Source organism: Puma concolor, chromosome B3 (assembly GCF_028749965.1).
Source record: "Puma concolor isolate L17-30 chromosome B3, mPumCon1.1.hap2, whole genome shotgun sequence".
NCBI lineage: Eukaryota > Metazoa > Chordata > Mammalia > Carnivora > Felidae > Puma > Puma concolor.
Window position 1 is genome coordinate 3,065,625 of NC_141672.1, and position 23,126 is coordinate 3,088,750.

Genomic DNA, 23,126 nt, shown 5'->3' on the forward strand with positions numbered 1-23,126 from the left:
ATGTGGCCAGTGTTTGGCGGCAGGTCAGGCGGCATGAGCAGCAGCACAGGGCAGGGAGAGGGGCCGGAGCAAGAAGGCGGACGTCTGCTCAGCTGGGGACATTGCCCCCAGGCACCCTCCCCAGTGTGGGCTGACATCCCTTTAGGCCCCTAGACTCAACTTTGAAAACACAGCTTGCTAGTTTTTGCTTCGATGCGCCCCGTGAATCACCACCAACACACCAAACATCTCAAGCACCCGACGCTGCCGAAGAAGGTTGCTACGAGCAAAACCACCAGCGGTGTGCCCATTTGCTCCTTTTCTTGGATGCTAGGACCTTCCTACATTTTCTGAATTCCCAAGCATTCTACAAATAGGATGAACTTAAAGCATGGCAAGGAGCAGCAGGTTGGGTCTGGAAGGGTCGTTCCCAAGTTTGCTGCAGAGAGCGTCTCAGGTTACAAGAGCTCTGAAATCCTCCTGTGAATTTGGAAGCCCAAGTTCTACTGTAAAATACGCAGGCACAGCTATTCATGCAAAAAGCCTTTTCCTTGACCTGTGTTCTCCACAGGCGGTTTTGGAGTTACGTTATAGCTCCTCCTTCAGGACAGCACTGGCACCTGTAACAGTTTATTAAAAATCTGGTGTGTTCACCTCAGCTTCAGAATGCTTACCATTTAGAAAACCATCTTGAGTCTAGAATAAGTGAATGAGCAGGACAGGTTGGAAAGTATATTGGGATTTCCTCAGACTTTCAAACTGTTTCTAGAAAAGAATCTTTAGGGGCGCCTGGATGGCTCAGTCTGTTGAGCCTCCAACTTTGGCTCAGGTCATGATCTCGCGGTTGGTGGGTTTGAGCCTCGCGTCCGGCTCTCTGCTGACACTTAGCACGGAGTCTGCTTGGGACTCTCTCGCTCTTCCTTTCTCTCTGCTCCTCCCCCACAGAACAAATAAACTTTAACAAATAAATTCAAACTGTTAAAGACTTGACAGATTAGGTAAAAGAAGTTACAACATTTGAGTGAAAAAATAAAACCATGGGCAGGAAGTGCACCATCACCGAAAAGGAGTTGTAAGGAGTTAAAGCTGTGGTGCTGGGGTCCTTGGGTGGCTCAGTGGGTTCGAGCCCCGCGTTGGGCTCTGCGTGGACAGTGCAGAGCCTGCTTCCAATCTTTTCTCCCTTTCTCTCTGCCCTCCCCCGCTCATGCTTTCTCTTTCTCTTTGAAAAGTAAAAAAACAAAAAACATGCTGACAATTACTATCACAACATGGAATGCTTCCTCAAGTTCAAGCAACATTTCGGAGGCTCCAGAGGAGTGGGGGGAGGGACCCCCAGGCCTGCTGTGGCGGGGCGGGGCGGGGGGGGGGGGTGCAAGCACACTGTGGGGGCAGGGAGGACAGGAGCCTTGCTCTGCTGTCACCGGGGGAGGGTGCAAGGCGGAGGCACAGGGAGAAGCATGCAGTGGTGAGGGATCCATGAGCCACCCCGGGCAGCGCACAGTCCCTGATTAATATGGCTGAGGGAGGTATACAAGTGCAAGGGTGTGCAGTGCACTTTACAAACAGTAATGAAACACGACACACACCCTTCCTGATAAACTCCACGCAGCCAACCGATTCTTACAAACTGCTTTCATTGTTTTGACAACGGCTTTAGAGAAAAATAATTCACGTACTGTGAAATTAACCCCACTGAAGCGTACAATTCCGTGTTTTCAGCATGCTCCCAGAGATGTGCAACCATTACCAATTCCAGGACACTGTCACCACCCCGAAGAGAAAGCTGTCTTCACGAGCAGTCACTCCGCATTGTCCCCCAGTCCCCACTACCACTGCTCTATTTCTGCCTCTGTGGATGTGCTTGCTGTGGACATTTTGTGTAAACGGAAGATCACAGTATGTACTCTTTTGTGACTGACATTCACATAACATGTTTCCAAAGTTCATCCGCATGGTAGCACGTGTCAGAACTTCATTCCTTGTTACGGCTAAAGGCTGAACCAAAAGGTATTTCGGTATTTCCCAGCGTGGCCATAACACATTTTCTATCTGTTCGTCAGCTGAATGCATCTGGATTGTTTCCACTTTTTGGCTGCTATGAATTGTGTTGCTGTGAACACTGGTGTACAGATTTTTGTGTGGACATCGGTTTTCAATTCTCTCGGGGGTACACACAGGAGCAGGATGGCAGGGTCACATGGTAACTCTATGTTTAACCTTCGGAGAAGCCACCACGCGGCTTCCCACGGCAGCTACACCAGGTGACACTCCCTCTGGCAGGGCGCGGGGTTCCAGTTTCCCTGCTGAGCATTTGTCACCGCGCATCTTGTCCTCATTGTAGCCACTCTAGTGGGCACCAAGTGCTGTCTCACTGTGGCTCCTTCTCAGATTTCTGCCACAACCTTGTATCACTAGCCAGCCCATGGCTGCAAATGACTCGTTAGTGTCCTTCAGACACAAAGGCTACTTGGTAGGGAGGACAGGAGAAAAGTGAAACAAGCCCTATTTGTCAAAGACAGGAGTAATTTCTTTGCTTTTGAATACTAGAAGAATGTTTCCTCAACTTGGGGCTATTCACCATGTAATGGCAACAGACAAGATACACTTGTTAATTTAACTTCTATTACTAACATCTTCGCCTTTGCCTCCCTAAGTCAAGACAATCAACAAAACAGTAACTCAAGTCCTGATTTAGCACATTTGCCAATTTCCATGGTGCAAATCCTTCCACTGTGGACAATTTCAAGCAGTATACCATTATGTGGTTTTTCTACCAAGTAGGTACAATAGTCGTAAATAACCTCAAAAGCAGAGATGATTGTAAACTATAATAAAACACATGTGAAAGTCTAAATATGTATTATCTTTAATATAATTTATTTTAGTATATAATTTTTAGTAATAGCTGTTTATTAGCAAACTTCCTGAAAATGTAGCAGGGCATCTGGGTGCCTTGATCGGTTAAGTGTCCGACTCTTGATTTGGGCTCAGGTCATGATCTCACGGGTTCGTGAGATCAAGCCCAGCATCGAGCCTGCTTGGGATTCTCTCTGGACTTCCCCTGCACATGGTGGCGGGGGGGGGGGGGGGGGCGGCACACGCTCTCTCTCAAAAATAAATAAAAACTTAACAACGTAGGAAGCAGCTCTCTTCACTGCAGGACGTCAGTGCTAGCTGGAACACACCAGGCCACACTCCTCACTGCAGACCCCATCACGAATGCACTGACCCAGTCACCTCAATTCCCTACTGCTTTTCAAAAGGGTTCATAACATGTTCCACACCACTTTAACCAAGTTATTACAGATGTTCTCTGGAAATGGTGGTCAAAACGTAGCTTAAGTATTTATAGTTTTGAGCCGTAGGTGAGGCCAAGCTTCCCTGCCCCCCCACCCCACCCTGGGGTCTGCAGCTGGACCTGGGGGGTAAATCCACCGGAGACACATCCACGGAGGAAAGCCCCAGGGGTCATGCAGGCGTGGGCCCCACAGGGAAATGAGGACCCAAGCAGCAGCCCGGTGCTGATACACTAGGCTGCACTAGAAGCATCAGCTGTGGAAAGGAACAGAAATATATGGAGACCAGAGGAGGGCAGGAACTACTTTAATCAAGGTTTGTTCCTGTAGATTTCCTTCATTCCTGGTGGCGAGAATGCTTCTTTCCTCCTGGGGGTGGGGGTGGCGCCTCTCCAGAAGCTTCCTCTGGGCCTCTCTCGGAAGGCAAGGAGGGAAGACCACCCTGTCGGCATGTTTCCCGAGTGCCTCACACCAGAGCGGCCCAAGAGCGGCCCACGCCGTCACCCTTCGGCACCCTGTAGAGAGCAGCAGCTTCAATGGTTTAAGCACCCAAGGTGGTTTCGCTTTTCTACCAATACGTATGAGAAAACAGATGAAACCAAATAGAACTTCCAAAGCTATCAACACGATGAAAAGGTTTCCTATAACGTCTTCTAGAAGCAAGCAAACGTAAGTGTGTGTATGAGAAAAACATAAGAACTTTTTTAAAGAAAACATTTCTAAGACTCCCTGCAGGCAGCTTTTGCCACAAGAGCTCTGTCCCGTCCGCCTCATTTTCCGAGCGTGTCTGTTGGCAGGCCCTGCTGCTTCCTCCTGTACTTGACCGTTCTTATCACCTTCAGACTTCTGGAGGAGGAAGCCGCTGGAATGCAAACTTTCCACCTGTTTCAAGTTAACTTATTTCGTGATCACTGCCAATACTTTAACTTACGGCCCTTTTTCTCACAGCAGCAAAGGCGAGGGCCCACAGCGATCAGAATTAAAAAGAGTCACACCCTGTCCTTTGAGAAGCCTTCTCTGTGGCTGAAGGAATAAGCTTCGCAGAATTCTGGCCACCGGACTCTGGCACCCCCATGCCAGGACCTGAAGGACTCGGCTCGGGTGGCTGCAGCAACCTCCCCACACCACACACACACACACACACACACACACACACACACACACACACACACACAGAGGCGTGCCCGCCTCCGCCATGGTGAGGTCTCTGGCCCCGTGACAACTCCTGATGGGCTGGTCTGAGCAGCGCCACCGCCTCCAGGCTGCCCCCTCCCCGCCTACTCCCTCCCCACCTACTCTGTCTCCATACCCACCCCTGCTGCGAAGCAGTGTCTCCCACACCCCTGACCGAACTGTGCCGCCCCTTCCCGTAAAATGTAAAATCTTCCTCGGTGATTATCATTACCCTCAGGAGAGAACCTAACCCCTTCCTGTGGTCTGGCAGCCCGGGCCTGCTGGGGCCCCAATCTCTCCTTTTCCTCCACCCACAGGAGGCTCCTTTAATGCCACGCCAGCTGGCTTCTGTCCTTCCTCCGCCTGCGTGTTTTCTCCTCCGTGCTCCCTCCTCATTTTCACGGCCCCCGGTTCAAGGGCACCTCTCCGCGGGCTCCCCCCTCATCTTCACAGACAAGGGCACCTCTCCGCGGGCTCCCAAGGCTCCTCACAGCACTGGCACGTCTGCTTCTCCCAGGAGCCTTCGAGCCCCAGGCGGCAGGACTGTGCTTGTTGGAGGAATGTTCTTCCCAGTCTTAAAATTTTTTTTTTTAATTTTTTTTTTTCAACGTTTATTTATTTTTGGGACAGAGAGAGACAGAGCATGAACAGGGGAGGGGCAGAGAGAGAGGGAGACACAGAATCGGAAACAGGCTCCAGGCTCTGAGCCATCAGCCCAGAGCCTGACGCGGGGCTCGAACTCACGGACCGCGAGATCGTGACCTGGCTGAAGTCGGACGCTTAACCGACTGTGCCACCCAGGCGCCCCCAAAATTTTTTTTTTTAACGCTTATTTATTTTTGAGACAGAGAGAGACAGAGCATGAACAGAGGAGGGGCAGAGAGAGAGGGAGACACAGAATCAGAAACAGGCTGCAGGTTCTGAGCGGTCAGCACAGAGCCCACAGACGTGGGGTTCGAACTCACGGACCGTGAGATCATGACCTGAGCCGAAGTCGGACACTTGACCGACCAAGCCACCTAGGAGCCCCTGTTCTTCCCAGTCTTAATCTTTCCTGTTGATTCTCTGCTTATGCAAGAAATGCACTTCAACGTCAAAAAGCCCTTGAACTTTCTGCCAGAAGGACACCTGACAAGCTAGTTATGGCCATTATTGATGAACTGGTGCCAGAACTTTCAGAAGTTGTGAGCAAGCCAAACACCATCAGCTGTCAAGACTGTTCTCGAGGGTCTGTCACTGCTAGATCCCGCCGAGTTTCCAGGTTTTCTGGTCTGTGCGGTCAGAGCGGCGCGCCTCACGGGCTGTTCTGCAGTAAGCTGGAGCACAGTGGGAGAACTAGGAGGAGCTGGTGTAGGTGGCCGGGCCGAGCTGCGGCGAAGTGGGAAGCCAGGCTGGCCGGCTGGCCAGGAGGGAGAGGGGACAGGTCCTAGACACAGCGGTCACGTCCGCGTGGCCACAGCTGTGGCACCTACCGAGGTGTTCACTTCGTCCTGCATCCACTTCTCGCAGACTCACACGTCCTCACATTTGATCACGGTGACTTCTGTCTGGCACTTCTGAAGCATCTCTCTCACGCAAAGCTGGACCAGAAGAGGCACAGCCAAGGTGGAAAGTTCCAAACGAAGGGCCAGCTGGTCCACAAAAGGGACTGAATTCCTCCTTCCTGTGCCATAGCGACAGGGCCCCGCTGGCAGAAAGACGCCCTCATCTGCTTACCTAAGACCTGAAACTGCCACTTGTCATCGTCAAATACGACTGGACACCAGACTGAACAATCGTTCCAGGGTTGCAGTGTGTAGATCTTCAACCTTTCGTCCTTTATTGATTTGTTTATTTATTTATTTAATTTATTTAGAGTGAGCGAGCGAGCAGGGGAGGGACAGAGAGACAGAGGGAGACAGTCCCTTACTGACAGTGCAGAGCCCAACACGGGGCGTGAACTCACGCACTGCGAGATCATGACCGGAGCTGAAATCAAGAGTCGGACACTTAACCGACGGAGCCCCAGGCGCCCCTCTCATCCATCCTTCTAAAAACAATATATGATCTCTACATTTTCCTTTTGTTTTCCAAAAAAAGCATTTTTTTAAAACCCTACCTTTCCACAAATATTCCTGGACTTCTGCCCCAAAGCCTTCAGTCTTAGAAACTAAAGGTGATTCACACACAGGGACCCAATGAGTGGCAACAGGCAGCTGGCCCAGGCTCGCCCCACGGACTTGCATCCCAAGATGGGGACCCCTCCCCTCCCCCAAGCCGACCGAGGACGCTGAAGGACAGCAGCAAGGGGACAAAAGGGCAGGTGTCACCCCCACAGTGCTCCACCGGTTCACCACCCTCCAGAACTGTACCCCAGTGTCATCTTCTTACAGGTTCCTTATCAGGAAGCGTTAAAGCAGTCACCCCAACAACTCACGGCTTTTCCGAGCTACCCACACATGAAGAAGCGCCAGGAGGCGCCAGGAGTGTTCAGTGACCCCTCCTCACGTGTCACCTCGCTATTGCCTAAATCATCTGCTTTACAGGTGAACTCTGTCAACCAGCTCTCTCAACCACCCTCAGTTTTCCACTATAATTTGAGAGATTTTATCTTAATTGTAGCAGAGTTAGCTCTTCTGCGCTCCCCAGTAAATATATGTTCTGTTTTTGTTCACCCCAGAACTGCTATTTAAAAGGGAGGAGAAGGAGCTTGGGGGAGGAAAAAGTCCTTCTGTAAAAGGAAGACTCCCTTTGAGGTTAGAATAATTACCGTAATTTACGGCTGTCACAGCAGCAGCATGGAATGCACGGCTTCCTCACAGTGGAGTGGCTGTCTCGGGCGGGACAGGAGGCGGGGGCCGCGCAGGCTAGAACCCCTCAGCTCTGCTGGCGAGCAGCCAGGACAAGGAAAGGAACGTGCGTGTACGTACTTGTCACACTGAGCGTTCATCACCGTGTCTGGGAGGGAACAACCCCTCCCGTTTTTTCCTCTTTCTATGTAAACTGCCAGCCAGGCAGCCCCGTGGGGGGCTTCTCCTCCTCCAGCTCTGCAGGCCCAGCCTCCTTCTCCACCCCTTCCCGCTTACAGCAGGCTCCTGGGCTCTCCCGGCACAGTCCCGGGCCCACCTCCCCACGAGGAGCCAGGATTTGGAACCAAAGACTTTCCCCTAGGCCCTCCTTCCCGGAAGTGCCTGCACAGAACACGAAGCTCCTGAGTGAAGGCGTCACACTACACCACTGGGGAAACCGGTGGGCAACGGTGAGAGGAACAGATGCCGGCAAAACGTGGTGTCCCTGCAGGTCTGCAGTCCTGACACTTCGGGGCTGGGAACCGAAAGTCTTCCTTCTGGAGGGTTGGGATCCCAGCCTCCCATTCTAGACAGACGTAGACACATCAGCATTCCGTATTCAGCAGTACCTAAAGGACTAAACAGGGTTTATACCGGGAGTGAAACGTTGGCTTCACATCAGAAATCAGCCAATCCTGATAGAGGAACACAATCCCCCAACGAAGTTAGTCTTCTCAAAAACAAAGTCAAATCTGGATGTGGTCAAGGCTCTAGACTGCAGCTGTCAATTTACAGGAGACACACAGATCGGAGGAACATGGTACATTACGCCCTGGGAAAGCAACAGCAAAACACAGTTTGTGGAAAATTCAAAAGGACACATCCTTCCCCTCCTCCAGCATAAACTACTTTGAAAAAAGGAAGGGGACGGAGTCAAAACCTATAGATTAAAAAGTAACCAAAAGAATGTCAATAAATCACAATCTGTAGCCCTAATGTGCATCCTGATACAAGAAAACTGTAAAAGCAAAACAAAACAAAAAAAAGCAAAAAACATTTCTACGATAACTGAAGAAATCTAAAAAAAAAAAAAACTGAACGCTGAACATTTGCTGAAGTTGTATTTTAGTTATTATGTTTATATATATATTTTAAAGTTCATATCTCTTTTTTTTAATTTTTTTTAGCACATTTATTTTTGAGAGGCAGAGCACGAGCAGGTGAGGGGCAGAGAGACACAGAGACAGAATCTGAAGCAGGCTCCAGGCTCTGAGCTGTCAGCACAGAGCCCGACGCAGGGCTTGAACTCATGAACTGTGAGACCATAACCCGAGCTGAAGTCAGCCGCTCAACCGACTGAGCCACCCAGGTGCCCCTATTTCTTTTTTTTTTCAAGTTTACTTATTTTGAGAGGGACAGGGAGAGAGAGAGAATGAGCAGAGGAGGGACACAGAGAGAAGCCCAAGCAGGTCGGCAGTGTTAGCACAGAGCCCAACACGGGGCTCAAACCCATGAACCATGAGATCATGACCTGAGCTGACATCAAGAGTCAGATGCTTAACGGACTGAGCAACCCAGACGCCCCCATATGTAACTGTAAAAGATACGAACTTTAGAACTCTAAAAAATAGTAAGCATTAAAAAAAAAAAGTTAAAAAAAATATGAACTTTGGGGCGCCTGGGTGGCTCAGTCGGTTAAACGTCCATCTCTTGATTTTGGCTCAGGTCACCATCTCACAGTTGTGACTGAGCCCTGCGTCCAGATCCACGCTGGGCGTGGGGCCTGCTTGGGATTCTCTTTCTCCCTCTCTCTGTCTGCCCCGCCTCCCCTCTCAAAACATTAAAAAAAAAAAAAGATACATAGGAAATATTACAAATGAAATGTTCCTTTTTTTTTTAACTTTTGAGAGACAGAGCATGAGCGGGAGAGGGGCAGAGAGAGAAAGAGACAGAGACAGAGACACACACACACACACACACACACACACACACACACACACACACACACAGAATCAGAAGCAGGCTCCAGGCTCCGAGCTGTCAGCACAGAGCCTGACACGGGGCTCGAATCCAAGAACCGTGAGATCATGACCCGAGCTGAAGTCAGAGCTGAAGTCAGACGCTTAACCCTGAGCCACCGAGGCGCTCCACAAATGAAATGTGAAATCTGATATTTGCCACAAAGTAATCTGGGAGCCGGGAATGGATGGGTAAAGATGAAATAAACACCCCCAAGCGGACAGGGGTAGAAGCAGGGTACTGGACACACAGCATTCTTTACACTCTTCTGTTTTTGCAAGTTTAACATTTCCCATAAATAACAAAAATAGAAAATAAAGGAATGTATTTCTCCACATGAACAGAACAAGGGGAAACCCTGTAACTGTTTCACTCCATGAAGAAACAGCGTGCGGGGACATCTGAACAGGAGGCAGAGAGTGAGAAAGGCCCCTTTCAACCCTGACTCTGCTGGGTAACACCAGGCCAGTCACAGCCAGGCCCTGGGCTGTTTAAAGTCCTCTGCCCCAGCTTTAATTTTCTTCCAACTAATTTATTGAAAGCCTTTTAAATACTAGAAATATCCATGCTTATTTTAAAACCCTCTGATGAGGCTGCCTGGGTGGCTTAGTCAGTTGAGCATCCAATTCTTGATTTTGGCTCAGGTCACGATCCCAGGGTTGTGGGATCAAGCCCTGTGCTGGGCTCTGCATCAGGATCTGTGCTGAGTGTGGAGTCTGCTTAAGATTCTCTCTCTCTCTCTGCCCCTGTCCCCTGCTCATGGGCACGTGCACTCTCTAAAAAAAAAAAAAAAAAATTTTTTTTAAGTTTGTTTAAAAATAAATAAATAAATAAAATCCTCTGATGAGACCACTCACCACTTTCTCATTTGTCTAGCACTTAACTTCCCTCATGTGTTTACTCTGAAGCTACATTTGAAGGGAGGGAACTGTTGAAAATCATTCTCTTTAATGAAAATCTAAGCAAAATATGGGATCAGGACTCCCACTATTTATCTGTAAATATTACCTCTCCTGCTGAGGGCCTGTTTGGGCTTTTTTTTTTTTTTTTGATCCAAAAGTTACTAGAAGAAAAATGTTAATTCACTCTCCTCTAGATACAGGAACTATAATATAGATATTCTTTATGAGCAAGCGCTGTGATCTTGAGGAAATGTTTCCATCTTATTGCACTCAAGTTTTCTGGTCTGTACAACGGGGAGGGTAAAAGCACCTACTTCACAGAACCGTGCAAAGAGGAAAACAGGCAAAGTTCACAGACCAGCGTGTGCAAACACTTGGTTAATGCAAACTAGTGCCGTGTTGATGAATCCAGGACTACAAGCAAATAGTCTACTTTATACATTTTTAATGTTTACTTATTTTTGAGAGAAAGAGAGAGAGACAGAGCATGAGCATGCGAAGAGCAGAGAGAGAGAGAGAGACAGAATCTGAAGCAGGCTCCAGGCTGCCAGTTGTCAGCACAGAGGCTGACACGGGGCTCGAACTCGCAACAGCTAGATCGTGACCTGAGCCGAATTTGGACTCTTAACCTGCTGAGCCAACCAGGCATCCCAGGACTACAAGCAAACAGTAATGTGTATAATGTAACCACTGCTTCTCTAACTTGTGAGCTCGTTTTTATTTTTTTTTAACGTTTATTTATTTTAGAGACAGAGAGAGACAGAGCATGAATGGGGGAGGGTCAGAGAGAGAGGGAGACACAGATTCTGAAACAGGCTCCAGGCTCTGAGCCGTCAGCACAGAGCCCGACGCGGGGCTCGAACTCACGGACCGCGAGATCGTGACCTGAGCCGAAGTCGGCCACTTAACCGACTGAGCTACCCAGGCACCCCTTGTGAGCTCATTTTTAGACTCCCCCATAAAATCCTGATGCTATACTTCAACAAACCTGGGCAGGGGAAACTAGACAAACCAATAAATAATTAAAGATCCTGGTGCCCAGGGCCACATCCCAGACCAATCACCTCAGAATCTCAGGGGGTGGGGAGAGGGGGTGGTATTTTTTAAAGTCTTCCAGATGATTCCAAATGTGCAAACACTTTTAGGAGCCGATGATGTAAACTACAGAGACAAGGAATAAACAGGTGTTAAGTGCCTAGAAAACACTTAATTTTAGAGCTGACTTTTTTTTTTAATGTTTATTTATTTTGAGGGGGGAGGGGCAGAGAGCGAGAGAGGGAGAGAGAATCCCAAGCAGGCTCCCCACTGTCAGTGCAGAGCCTGATGCAGGGCTCGATCTCTCAAACCATGAGATCATGACCTGAGTTGAAATCAAGAGTCCTAGCTGACTTTTTCAGTTGGGTTTGGAAGAAAAAGTAGTACCAGAGACAGCAGATGGGAATAAATCATGTAGGTCCTAAAGCAGCTTTCCTGAACTCAAGTGAAGAACAAAGAATTAAAGAAAAATATGTAGTGAGGATGTGGAGAAAGGGGAACCTTCCTACACCGTTGGTAGGAATGCAAACTGGTATAGCCACTCTGGAAAACAATACAGAGGTTCCTCAAACATTAAAAATAGGACTGCCCCATGGTCCAGTAATCACACCACTGGGTATCCATCCAAAAAATACAAAAACACTAAATCGAAGGGATACACGTATACAATGGAATATTCAGCCATAAAAAAGAATGAAAGCTTGCCATTTGCAACAACTTTGATGGATCCAGAAAGTATAATGCTAAGTGAATAAGTCAGAGAAGGACAAATACCATATGATTCACTCATATATGGAATTTAAGAAACAAAACAAATAAGCAAATGAAAAAAAAGAGAGCGAGAAAAACTAAGAAACAGACTCTTAACTGTAGAGAATCGATGGTCACCAGAGAGGAGGTGGGGGGTGGGGGGTGGGGGGGAGACGGGGATGAAGGAGGGCACCTGTTGGGATGAGCACCGGGTGATGTAAGGAAGTGTTGAATCACCGTATTGTACACCTGAAACTAATATAACAGTGTATGTTATACTGAAATTAAAATTAAAAACTTAATAAAAAATATGTTGTGTGAACTAGACATACAGGATTAAAATATATCTATTTAAATAAAGAAAACAGAAGGTTCACGACCTGTTACTTTTTTTTTTTTTTAATTTTTTTTTTCAACGTTTTTATTTATTTATGGGACAGACAGAGACAGAGCATGAACGGGGGAGGGGCAGAGAGAGAGGGAGACACAGAATCGGAAACAGGCTCCAGGCTCCGAGCCATCAGCCCAGAGCCTGACGCGGGGCTCGAACTCACGGACCGTGAGATCGTGACCTGGCTGAAGTCGGACGCTTAACCGACTGCGCCACCCAGGCGCCCCTTCGACCTGTTACTTTTAAGAAGACCTAATATCTATGGGGAGGGGCGCTGGGTGGCGCAGTCGGTTAAGCGCCAGATTTCGGCTCAGGTCATGATCTCACAGTTCGTGGGTTTGAGCCCCATGTCAGGCTCTGTGCTGACAGCTCAGAGCCTGGAGCCTGCTTTGGTTTCTGTGTCTCCCTCTCTCTCTGCTCCTGTCCCACTTGCGCTCGCACTCTCTCTCTCAAAAATAAGTAACCATTAAGAAAAACAAAAGGCCTAATATTTAAAATCAAAGTCTGAAAGACAACAATCTCTCTGTGCAGCAGGAATTGAACTACCTGGACAGAGCCAGCCATGTACTCAGCGAGCACAGGGAGATACGCCCAAACAAACAGGAAACACAAATCGCCCTGAAGTAAAAACTGATCCTGTAAGTTCTGTGCAAGATCTAGCACAATGGGGCGCACGTCCTACAAAAACACAGCAGCAGTTTCCGCAGGAGAGCAGGGCCAGGTCTGACTCACAGGCAGCTTATCCCCTTGTGGGCATCACAATCCACACCTTCACAAGTTCAGGCGGCCCAGTGGGTGAGCAGCCCCCTGCTCCACTGTCACTTGGACAACAAAAGGAAGAAAGGTCTCATCCTGAGGATTAGACCCACGGTAAGACTGACTTCAGCAAAAGGGTATGTGACAATAAAGGAAACCTTGTTTGGGTGTTTTTTTTAAGATTTTATTTTTAAGTAATCTCTTCACTCAGTGTGGGGCTCACAACCCCAAGATCAAAGGTCGCATGCTCTACCAACTGAGCCAGCCAGGTGCCCCTTGGGCACCCTAGTTCACAAAATAAGCTAGGGTAAGTCCTCATCCTAGGGACAGTTGGTTGATGTTACGTTTGCCTGCCCAGAGCACTTTCAGATACTTGTTGAATACCTTGCTGCCCAAAGACTGAGATGCTGGGTGGGTTTCTATATTGTAGGAATGAAAGTCCCCGCTGTGGCCACTGTAACAGGAAGCTGAGCTAGAGACCGGGGCTCTGGGTGACCAGTTGCCCTGTTAACTTCTTCGCTAAACTATAAACCAGGCAGAACTTCAAAGCTGCATTTATAAAAGAATGCTAACGGGCAACAGGCTAAAATAAATGAAAATTTACAAGCAGGCTCATTTTGGAATTCTTAACTGGCTTTTTTATCCCGGGCTTTCCAGGCCCCCTCCTTAGCCTGTTGGCAAAAGGAAGTGTTAGTATTTGTATGCTTTCTTTAAATATTTTAACTGCAGCGCATTCCACAGTTAGACGACATTTTCTTGTGACAGGTGGACTCAAGGCTTAGAACTCCACTGACAAAAAAAAAAAAAAAATCCTTTCCCAAAAAAGTGCAATTGATAAAAACTGTCATTCTTTGTTGCTACAGATATTGATCTTTGTGGACCTTCAACTTGTAACATGCGTGTATGCAAATAGCTTCCAAACAAGAAAAACTATTCAACGTGAAGTCCCACAAAAGTCGATGATAACGTGTGCCATAGCTTGAAGAAAAGGACTAATAATCTTGACGAAGCCAAAACACAGACCGAAAACAAAACAAAACAAAAACATGCTGTGCACATCAAGAGCTGTTTAAGAAAGAACAACCTTCGGGAAGACAAGGTACGTAACAAACTCGCTACAGCTGACTCGGAGATACGAATTAGCAAAAGTTCCGACCACCAACAGTCCCCGGCGTGACAGCGACACCCTCAGTTCCTAGAGACCAAGGGAGTTGACGCAGGGCACTTGGGGGCCCCTCGCGCCGGGGACTCCCCACTCGCCACGCCCCTGTCCCCCGCGGGCCGCGGGCGCTGCTCCGCGCCAGGCCCGGACGGGCTCGAGGACCCCGCTCCCGGAGAGCTGACGCCGCAGCCCGGCACAAAGGGGTGCGGGACCCACAGGTGTCCCTGAGGAGCGCCGCCTGGGTGTGCCGCCACCTGCGGTCCCCCGTCCCGGCCCACCCTCTGCAGGAATCCCGCTTACCCGGCTCGGCGCCGTATCCCTGCGCTCCCCAGCTCGCTCGGGAGCGAGCTGACAGCCTGGTCCAGAGAAGGCGCGGCAGAGCGGAGAGACCAGAGCCCTCCTACGGGGCCGCAAGGCGGCCATCGCCCGCGTCCCCCGGCTGCCGCGGCGCACGGCAGAGTCGCGCCGGCGCGAGCGGCTGCGTTACGGCACGGTCGCAAAGCCGGCGGGAGGGAGCGGCGCGGCCGACGGTGCGCTTTCCCAGCGTGGCACCGGCCGCGGGGTGGACCCGGCGGGGGCGCGGGGCGCCGGCGGCCGCTCTTGGGCCGCGGCAGTTCCGGGCTGTTGTGCCAGGCGCTAGCGGCCGGCGCGGCCCGGGCGCGGCGCGGCGCCGGAGGACGTTTTCCCAGGGCGGGAGCTGTTCGGCCCCGGGGCGGGGCCGCGGGCCGGCGACCGCGGGAGCGGCGGGTCGCTGGGCGTCGGCGGCGGAGTGCGCGATGGCGCGGGCGGCACAGGTGAGCGCGGCGCGGCGGCGGCTGGCGGGCCCGTGGGCGACCCCGGCCCCGGCGCGACCCCCGCTCCGGCCCGGCCGGTCGGGCCTCGGCGCCGCGCCGTCCTCGCGTCCGTCGCGGGCCGGCTCGCTCGCCTCCCTCCCGGGGCCTCCTCCCGCTCGGGGGCTCCGCGGCCCCGGCCCAGAGCGGCCGCCCCCTCCCCGCGCTGGCCATTGTGAGGTCAGGGCCGGCGGGCGCGTTGGGGGCCCGGGCGAGACGCCCGTAGCGGCCGCTGCGGCCAGTAGCTGCCGCGCCACCGCCGGCCCCTTCACCGGCCGCCCGGTTCAGACCTAGCCGGCTGGGGTGAGAGGGATGCAGCCAGGGGCTCAGCTCCCGTGCCGCACCCCGTAAAGGGCTGACCTTCCACCTCGCCATCTCACCTCGGGAAGCCAAGACCAAACCAGCTTAGACTCTTCTGGGTAAAGTGCTTGGCAGAGAAGGGCGAGGGGGGCGGAGAGGAAGAAGCCGGGCAGCCCGCCCTTCGTGGGGCTCCAGAGGCATGTTCCTGGCCGGGACACCCACAGGGGGTCGGTTTCAATTGATGACCCACTCTCCCATTGAGCCGTGATGGAGACCCGAGAGCTTGGGGGGAAATGCGTTAAGCCATTCTCGACTCTTGATGGGAGGCTAATGAACGCATTGCTCCTAGCTGTCACATGTTTGGGGGAGGGGGTGGCGAACGTGACCGGGGCTGGGGAGGTACTAGCCCTCCAAAGCCCAGCGTGGTACTTTTAACACGGTACCAGTCACCTGTCCCTCTCCGGGCAATTTTCTACTTCTGCAGGGAAGGTTTGCGAGGTGCTAGAAGGGTGCGGGGAGAAACGGGTAACTTTGTACACGTGCGTGAAGGGTGGCGAGGAACGGTAGAAGTGGGGACTTTTTTTTTTTCCAACGTTTATTTATTTTTGGAACAGAGAGACAGAGCATGAACGGGGGAGGGGCAGAGAGAGAGGGAGACACAGAATCGGAAACAGGCTCCAGGCTCTGAGCCATCAGCCCAGAGCCTGACGCGGGTCTCGAACTCACGGACCGCGAGATCGTGACCTGGCTGAAGTCGGAGCTTAACCGACTGCGCCACCCAGTCGCCCCAGAAGTGGGGACTTTTGGTGGCGATTGGGATGCAGTGGTATTTGTTTCATTTAATTACCTTTTTCTGGAAACTAAGCATAGCTCTTTGGTCAGGTGGGTGCTTAGATGGCACTGTTCCCATGTGAAGGTAAAAAGATAAGAGGCCACTGTTTTACATCCCCCAAAGGTGCCTGCTGTTGCCATCAGCCAGGTTCCAACGTTAATACCTAAGATACTTGTGCTGTTTCTAAGCTGATAGTTGATTTCATTCTGTTGGTATAAAGACATAGGCTGCTCTCTGACAGTTGAGGAAACTCGAAATTCACAGGCACAGAGCTCCAACTCCGTCCACACTGCAGTAAGCCGTTCTTAATCTCTGCTGTGTGTAGGTGATTTTCAGGAAGGTGGACTAGTCACTCTTTCTGCACTTGAGTATGATTGTTGTTTGGATCACAGCAATGACGGGCCTTTTTTTTTCCCCGATGCTTATTTTTGAGAGAGATTATGCACAATAGGGGGAGGGGCAGGGAGGGAGGGAGACCCAGAATCCGAAGCGGACTCAGGCTCTGAGCTGTCAGCACAGAGCCTGACGCAGGGGCTCGAACCCACGAACCATGAGCTCATGGCCTGAACCGAAGTTCGGACACTCAACTGACTGAGCCATGCAGGGGCCCCGGGCCCTTTTTCTTAAATATATTTTTTTAAATGAGAATCTCAGGATAAATATACAGTCACCGTTCTGAAGAGGCTTTGTGTAATTTGTCATTCTTGTCATTTTTTAGTGCTTCTAAAACTGAACACAGCAAAAGTATGGATATGGGAAATCAACATCCATCCATCAGTAGGCTTCAGGAAATCCAAAAGGAAGTGAAAAGTATAGAACAGCAAGTAATTGGCTTCAGTGGTCTGTCAGATGACAAGAATTACAAGAAACTGGAGAGGATTTTAACAAAACAGCTTTTTGAAATAGACTCTGTAGATACTGAAGGAAAAGGAGACATTCAGCAAGCGAGGAAGAGGGCAGCACAAGAGACAGAGCGTCTTCTCAAAGAGTTAGAGCAGAATGCAAACCACCCACACCGGATCGAGATACAGAACATTTTTCAAGAAGCCCAGTCCCTGGTGAAAGAGAAGATTGTGCCCTTTTACAGTGGGGGCAACTGTGTAACCGATGAATTTGAAGAAGGCATCCAAGACATCATTCTGAGGCTGACACACGTCAAGACCGGGGGGAAGATCTCCCTGCGCAAAGCAAGGTATCACACTTTAACCAAAATCTGTGCGGTGCAAGAGATTATCGAAGACTGCACGAAAAGGCAGCCTTCCCTGCCGCTCTCCGAGGACGCGCATCCTTCGGTTGCCAAAATTAACTCTGTGATGTGTGAGGTGAACAAGGCCAGGGGCACTCTGATTGCACTGCTGATGGGAGTGAACAATAATGAGACCTGCAGGCACTTATCTTGTGTGCTCTCGGGGCTGATCGCGGATCTGGACGCTCTGGATGTGTGCGGGCGGACGGAGATCCGAAATTACCGCCGGGAGGTAGTGGAAGATATCAACCAGTTACTGAAATATTTGGATTTAGAAGAGGAAGCAGATAGCACCTATGCATTTGACCTGGGACAGAATCATTCCATCTTAAAGATAGAAAAGGTCCTCAAGAGAATGAGAGAAATAAAAAACGAGTTCCTTCGAGCACAGAATCCTCCTGAATTGTACCTGAGCTCCAAAACAGAATTGCAGGGGCTGATCGGACAGCTGGACGAGGTAAGTCTGGAGAAGAACCCTTGCATCCGGGAGGCTCGGAGAAGAGCAGTGATCGAGGTGCAGACCCTCATCACTTACATCGACTTGAAGGAGGCCCTGGAGAAGAGGAGGTCCTTCGCTTCCGAGGAGCACCCGTCCCATAAAGCGGTCTGGGACATCCTGGGAAACTTGTCCGAGATCCAGGGAGAGGTTCTTTCATTTGATGGGAACCGAACGGACAAAAACTACATCCGGCTGGAAGAGCTGCTCACCAAGCAGCTGCTCGCCCTGGACGCCGTGGACCCTCAAGGGGAAGAGCAGTGCAAAGCCGCCAGGAAGCAGGCGGTGAAGCTCGCCCAGAACATCCTCAGCTATCTCGACCTGAAATCCGACGAATGGGAGTACTAACGTACCACAGGCCTCACGGTGGCGAGTTCTGCTCTGCACTTTATATATCCTTCTGTGTGTTTAGAGAGAGCTTTCGGTTCGTGGAGCCGAAATGGAATTTATACGTGCATATTTCAATCTCGCTATTTATGATTTAAGCAAATTCTATTCGGTATCTCTGCTGCTTTTGATGTTGCAAAACGAATATGATTACAGCACATTAACTTTTCCATTTGGATCATTATTTCTATGTTGTGGTGTGGTTTTTGGCGTTTTTTTTCATCAGAAAGTGGAATTGGGCAGCTCTTGTGATCTCTAAGTGGGTTGTGCAGGCATTAAAATGCAGACATTTCAGGATCTACACGTAGGCATAACCTCATACGATACTAGAACAATTATGAGAAGGGGGAAGATTTTTGGTTAAGTGGAAGTAACGTCCAAACACAAAAGCAATACGGTGATGTGTTTTATTATGCTGCGTAGAGCAGAAGGCTTTTTTTTCCCCCTTAATTTCTAAGGCCTGATTGGTCCAACCCAAGTTAATAGGGTGGGGGTTTTTTTGTTTGTTTTCAGATTTTCTGTTCTTTTCATAAGCGTTTTTTGTTTGAAAAATGGTGTCTGTATTTTCCCCCATACTCTGCACTTAGAGGGGAAAATCTTATTTTTGTGTGCAATGTAAGACAATTATGAAAGCTAGTAGCAAAGAAACCTTTGAGACTGCATCGAAGAAGGGATCAAACATCAAATTGCCTTCAAGTTGCCCTTGTTTGCACAACCTGAATCTATAATTTTCCGTAGTAATTAGTAAGGATGGGAACATTTAGGTAAGGTTAAGAGACCTTTAGAAAAAAAAAGAAAGAGAAAAGGAAACACCCTTACGTGTAGCAGGGTGATGAAGACCGGAGATTAGTTACCAATGTCAGGCTGCTAACACTAAGCCAGCACGTCTGAACGTGGTGCAGCATGGGCTGCCTCTGTCGTCCGAGACCGTGTGATGGACAGACTCCCTGAACCCACCTGCTGCTATCATACAGCGTCTGAGAGCAGAACCCGCTGCTGGGACCGGCGGCTGCGTGGGACCAGATGTTTCCAGCTTGTCTGAGGAAGTTCGCTACTCGCAGCATCCCACACCCTCGCACTCTGGGACGAAGCCGCAAAACAGCTCTGAGCACCTGCCTCGCTCCTTAGCTCGTGTCAATGGTCCCTGGGTGTTTCTCTAGTGCCCTCGAGAGCCAGTCGGGTCTGTCCACGCGGGACGTGTCTTTCCTCCTGCTGAAGGCATGCGTCTTTCTGTCAGTGCTTTCTGAGGATTCAGTTTCATGGCTGCCAGTCTATGGGAACAAAAGAATTTCCCGAAGTTCTGAAGTGCCTCCATAACATGTCGCTCCCAGTATTATAACAGACAGACTACTCTTTTCTGTTCCCACTTTTCACAGAAGAATCCTGTTAGAGCACATCTTTTGGACCCTATAGTCTGTAATTTTCTCTCAGAGATACTAATTTGGTAACTGTGTAAGCAGCTAAGAGTAGGAGATAAGGGAATAGCCCTAAATACCTAAAATGATAAAAGTGTGGCCCTAACAGATTTTCACTTTGTCCCATAATGAGAAGCCCTTGATGTGTCTTTCCTGCTAGAAGTGTTCTAGATGCAGTGGGCGGTGGGGTCAAAGGCACTGGCACATGTGCACGGGGCTTTCGCGTGTTGGGACCTTGAGCCCCTCCCTGTGCACACCCCGCCCCCGGCCCCTGTGGGTTCCCAGTGCAGGTCACTGGCAGCTCATTTTGGCCAAAGTCCTTTTAGGCCTGCTGTTCTGCACGCTAATTTTAGGGCCCTTTTAAATCTCAGAGTTCTTAAATTCAGTGCCGTCTCAGTCACCCCGCTGGGAGATCAGGGCTGACTCCGCCGCATTGGGCGTATCCTGCGCAAGGCTCTGCTTCAATTTCAACGTCAGATTTGGATGGAAGTCTGGCGTCAGCATTTCCTTCGCGAGCATCCATTGTTCTTTGAAAAGGGACCTTCCGGTGCTGTTCATTTCAAACAAGGTTTGCCGTAGCTCTGGCGGCGCTGGCCCGTGTCGCTAAGCCCGGAGCACTGGTCTGAGGGCACCGATGTCTTGCGTGGAGCCATGTGGATTTCCCACGTGGGTTATTTTGGTCACGGAGGTGATCGGGTCAGCCTTGAGTGAGTGTTCAGGCACGGCGTTTCCTGTCTCCCAGCCTGTTCCAGTTCCTTACACCTGATTATTCTCCCTTAAGGAACCCTGGTGACGCGGGATTTACGCTTCCTGTCCCCCGCAGGGCGGTGTCTGTTAATGGGGCCTGCCGCATGTAACCATAAACTGGGCTCGTTACATTGTATTGTATTTTCGTGACCTTACGTGAGGAGAACCTGTACTGGAAGTAAATCCTACCCCTCAAAACGTTTGGCCTTGGGTCTGCATTAAACGGTATAGTCCATGTTCAAGCAAAAACTGGCTGGGAATGTTTGCCTTCTTTACCTCCCGTGCAGACAGCTTTGCCTTCAGGGCGGTCCTTACCCAAATTAGATTAAAGTCAACCGACCTATAATGAAGTAGTTGTGAAAATAAAGGTAGTGAGGCTCCGCAGTACAGTGGGATGCTTTATTTTGCTACGACGAGGCGTGTGGTGTATCTGTTACAAGGTATCGTGTGTGAGACGGGGAGGGGGGGGCATCGCTTTTTCTCATGTTTTACTTTGCCAGTTTTTATCTGGTTTTTGAAAGTCTAAGCTTATCCTATACACACAGGTTATTTTTGAGCAAAGCTTTTCAGCTTTTAACGTGTCTAGTATTTTTCTAAGAATAACCGAAGAACTATTTGCCATTGGTTTCGATGTACAATACAGATGTGTTACCCCGGCGTGTTGGTTCCTGTCCCCTCTCTATTCGTTGTATGACTATTGTAACCGTATGTCTGAAATAATGCAGTATTTTGAGATATTAGTGTGCCCTTAATTATTAATGAAATAAAAATCTCCTAGCTTATCTTTGCAGTGGAGAAGGGATACGAGTCTGAGGTGTGAGTTCTGTTCTGATGTGTTCACCTTCACTGACTGCCTGCTTTGGGGAGGGAAAGGTCTTGCCCGAGCGGGCCAGGCGAGGGGAAGGTGGGCTCCGTAAGTCCGTTTGGCGGCAGTGGCCTAAGAAGGTGACAGCACTAAGGACAGGCCAGGGTCCTGTGACAGGTGAAGGGGTACCTGTGTAAAAAGCCCCGGAAGCGTGGGCGCCGGAGAGCGGCTCCCCCGGGGCCCGCGCGCAGGAGTTGACCTTCCCCTAGGAAAGGGGAGAGTCTGGGGAGCTCCTCCCCCCGGAGAAAAGGCTTGAGTTGAGGTACTGAAGCTCACCTCTTGCGGAGGGAGCTCGGAGTTGTGACCTGTCGGTCCTTCCGGGGCTCCCGAAATCGCGCCGCGGCCTCCGGGGCCCTCGGCCGCCTCCCCGCTCTGCCTCCCGCGAGGACAAGTCCCTGTCACTGGGGGCAGCCTCCCCGCGTGTCCTCCGCCTGTTACAGGAAAGCGGCAGCTTGGTTTCTCTGCTGCTCGCCTTCCACAAGCACTTCCCTGCTGTCTCCCGTCTACCTGCTGGCGTCTTCAGACGGTCCCGACAGAAGCAGAGGCGTGTCACAGACCCAGAGGTGCGTCACAGGCCCAGAAGTGAAAAGAAACCAGCTGTACGGGTTAAAAAGACCCTTGGGGGAAATTTGAAACGTGTAACAAATCCTCTGCCTCTGCCTGCACCGTCTACCGCGTCGGGCTTTGATTACTTCCGGACACTCGAACCCGGGTGGTCCCGCTCGTGCTGTGTGCTGAATGCTGTGCTGCTGGGTGGAACATACCCGTCGGGCCGTGTTGCCCCAAAGAACCCAGGGTGGTTAAGGTGCTGGAGGACATGTACTGGGCACCCCGGCGCTGTCTCTCGCCTAAACGTCTGGACATCAGGAGGGCGGGGCAGGTGCTGAGTGTGCTTCGCAGAGGCCAGGGGGCGCCACGGGCCGGAAGCCGAGGGAGGGGGCTCGGGGGGCCCCTAAAGGAGCTGGGCGGCAGAAACCCCGGAGCGGGCTGGGGCGAGGCCCTGGCGAGCAAAAGCGCCAGCTGGGGTGCAAGCCGGGCCCGAGCTGGGCCCCTGGAGGGGAGTGTGAGGTACCCAGGCTGTCAGGATGTGTCTGACGGTGGCTTCCATCGCTTCTGCTGTAATTTAAACGCTTCATTTCTCAAGCCATCGCAGGCTGGGCCTTTCTACGTGTCAGGCCCCGCGTGGAGCATTTACGCGCACGTTTACTTCTTGGAACTGTTCCAAGGCGGGTTTTAGTCTCCTGTTTCCTGGGTGATCCAGACACTCCGGTGTCACCTGCTCCAGGAACCGCCTTCCGTCACCGCCTGGGATGGTACCGGCTCAGGGCTCCTGCTGAGTGTTGGTTCGCCTGGAGGCTCCTCCCCACAGGGCTCCTGACCTTGTGCTCCGGGCCAGCGCCCCGGATCTCAGCCCTGCTGCTCCCCCCTCTCCCGCTGGGCCTCAGTTGGCTCCCACAGCACGGGTCCTTCGCACCGGGCGTTGAGGACTCCTAGCCGACGCACGCCGCCTTGGGCGCCGACGTCGATAAACCCTGCATCCTTTTTTAGAAAAAAGATGTGAAGTAATTTCTACACCCCATGTGGGGCTCAAACTCTCAACTGCGAGATCAAGAGTTGCGTGCTTCAGGGGCGCCTGGGGGTCCCAGTTGGTTGAGTGTCCGACTTCGGCTCAGGTCATGATCTCACCGCTCATGAGTTCGAGCCCCGCGTCGGGCTCTGCGCTGACAGCTCAGAGCCTGGAGCTGCTTCGGATTCTGTGTGTCCCTCTCTCTCTCTG

General features: G+C 51.0%; 2 protein-coding genes across 5 annotated transcripts in view; one reads left to right on the forward strand and one right to left on the reverse strand.

Moving 5' to 3' along the window:
- Positions 1-14,710, reverse strand: part of COA8 (cytochrome c oxidase assembly factor 8) — a 36,672-nt gene extending 21,962 nt beyond the window's left edge. Inside the window, exon 1 of one of the 3 annotated variants that reach the window (XM_086708704.1) lies at positions 14,532-14,709. In XM_086708704.1, the coding sequence (XP_086564830.1) occupies positions 14,532-14,654 (123 nt within the window). In that variant the 5' untranslated portion in view covers positions 14,655-14,709. Of the gene's footprint in view, positions 1-14,531 lie in introns of all 3 variants that reach the window. The other 2 variants (XM_025919462.2, XM_086708703.1) reach the window with 2 other exon arrangements.
- Positions 14,711-14,757: 47 nt separating this feature from the next.
- Positions 14,758-21,286, forward strand: BAG5 (BAG cochaperone 5). Of its 2 annotated transcripts, none has more exons than XM_086708706.1 (2): positions 14,758-15,025; positions 16,912-21,286. In XM_086708706.1, the coding sequence occupies exon 2, from the start codon at positions 16,940-16,942 to the stop codon at positions 18,281-18,283; it is 1,344 nt and encodes a 447-aa protein (XP_086564832.1). In that variant the 5' UTR covers positions 14,758-15,025; positions 16,912-16,939; the 3' UTR covers positions 18,284-21,286. The 2 variants fall into 2 exon arrangements, with proteins under 2 accessions (XP_086564832.1, XP_086564831.1); XM_086708705.1 differs by lacking the exon at positions 14,758-15,025 and adding an exon at positions 15,172-15,480.
- Positions 21,287-23,126: the final 1,840 nt, after the last annotated feature.